This window comes from Octopus bimaculoides, unplaced genomic scaffold (genome assembly GCF_001194135.2).
Source record: "Octopus bimaculoides isolate UCB-OBI-ISO-001 unplaced genomic scaffold, ASM119413v2 Scaffold_25406, whole genome shotgun sequence".
In the NCBI taxonomy this organism is placed as follows: domain Eukaryota; kingdom Metazoa; phylum Mollusca; class Cephalopoda; order Octopoda; family Octopodidae; genus Octopus; species Octopus bimaculoides.
This window is the reverse complement of record NW_026306484.1, coordinates 30,153-32,024: the sequence shown is the minus strand read 5'-3', so window position 1 is coordinate 32,024 and position 1,872 is coordinate 30,153. Positions and strand designations below refer to the sequence as shown.

Here is a 1,872-nt window from a genome sequence, read left to right as displayed (position 1 = left end):
TGTGCTAAAATTTTAAATGCTTCGTTTTGTTTTTTTTATTATTTAACCCGCAATATTTCAAACCTACCTTCATGCACAATGCACAAATATTTCAGAATATTTTCCTGTACTTGACATTGAAAGGGAATGTTTGGCTTGAACGCTAGTGAGAGAGTAGACTCTGCTAATGGGACCCGACAATCAGATGGCAGTGTTATGCTGAGAAAGTGATTAATTCACCACCACATATTGGTAGAGGATAATGATATTAAATACTGGAAAATAATGGCTAGCTTCCAGTCAGTGAGACCTCTCACCATCATCGCCGTTTAACGTCTGCTTTTCATGCTTGCATGGGTTGGATGGTTTGGCTGAGGGCTGGCAAGCCAGGAGGCTGCACCAGGCTCCAATCTGATCTGGAAAAGAACTTACCAGAACCACCAAGAACAGCTCTTCATTGTCTTCAGCTGAGATAATGGACTCCTATTATGCTGTTACATAATTTGTCTCAACCGAAATTATGCAATAGTACAAGATTAATTGTGCACGAACTCATGAAGAACTGCATTGAGGCCAATATTCTCACTGGTTGTGGTAAAGGCGAGACCGTCTACACTCCTCGCATACCAGTTATACCATCTAATGTCCCATTCCAATTCAAGCGGTTATTATTGTTTCCTATCGAAGCTTCTTTTGCCATGAGCATTAATAAAAGCCAGGGACAAACGCTAAAAGTTGCTGGATTGCATCTTGAACAACCAAGCTTTTCCCATAACCAACTTTATGTAGGAGCATCTCATGTGGGAGCTAAAACAAAGCTCTTTTAAAGTAGTTGTATGCTGTCAACTTAATGTCACAGTCCCCTGAAGGGAATGATACTACTGTTGGTTAGACCTAGGAAGCTGTACCACTTCCTGTCGGCCTTGACATATTTCCTGTGTCCTTATGTTTACAAGGGGGAGACAAGCACCTCCACCCAGCTAAGCCTGCATCCAGAGACTAGTTTCTGAGTCTTTGCTCGTCATCAGTCTGGATTAGCAATGGCCTGCTAGTCGAAGATGCCTGTCAAGCTCTTGTAAACATATAATAATTCTAGTGAAACACATTCACTGATTTCAAATTTAGAAATAATATATTTCTGAATCTCTCAGAAAGATTTATGCAGTAGTGATACAATGAAGTAGTTGTATGCTGTCAACTTAATGTGACAGTCCCCTGAAGGGAATAAGTTGACAGTATACAACTAGTGTGGTGGTGATGATGATGATGATGATGATGGTGATGATGGTGATGATGATGATGATGATGGTGATGTGATGATGGTGGTGGTGATAATGATGATGATGATGATGGTGGTGGTGGTGATAACAACAACAACACAACAACACAACAACAGCACATATCCACGAATAATGATTGATAGGTGATTTGCATGGTGTGAAAGATGTGACAAAAAGAATAAGAACAACCACAACGGTAATCATAAGTTTGTATTAGTCATTAATCATAATTCATAAACACGAATAACAATTAAGAATTCATACGTAATAATAACAATAATAATAATAATAAGGATACTAACAAATAATAATAATATATGATAATAGGAAAGAACATATCAATAATAACAATAACAATAACAAAAAAATAAGGATAAAAGAATAATAAATAATAATAATAATAATAATAATAATAATAATAATGAGGAAAACAATGGTTCCTGTCTTATTTTTCTAATGTTTTATAATAATAATAATGATAATAATAATAATGATAATAATAATGTTTGTATTGTTTATAACAATGCACTTTCTCGCTTTCTTTCTGTTTTTGTCTTCGACTCTTCAAGGCATCGGATAATTTATTGTTTCTTTTGCAGTTATAAATATATAT

General features: G+C 35.6%; 1 protein-coding gene across 1 annotated transcript; it reads left to right on the top strand.

The window, feature by feature from the left end:
* Positions 1 to 467: 467 nt before the first annotated feature.
* On the top strand, positions 468 to 806 carry LOC106871834 (uncharacterized). The gene has a single exon (XM_014918552.1). The coding sequence runs from the start codon at positions 468 to 470 to the stop codon at positions 804 to 806; it is 339 nt and encodes a 112-aa protein (XP_014774038.1).
* The last annotated feature ends 1,066 nt before the right edge of the window (positions 807 to 1,872 follow it).

Coding starts and splice junctions, on each gene's coding strand:
- LOC106871834 (XM_014918552.1), top strand. CDS start 468: ATGCTGTTACATAATTTGTCTCAACCGAAATTATGCAATAGTACAAGA.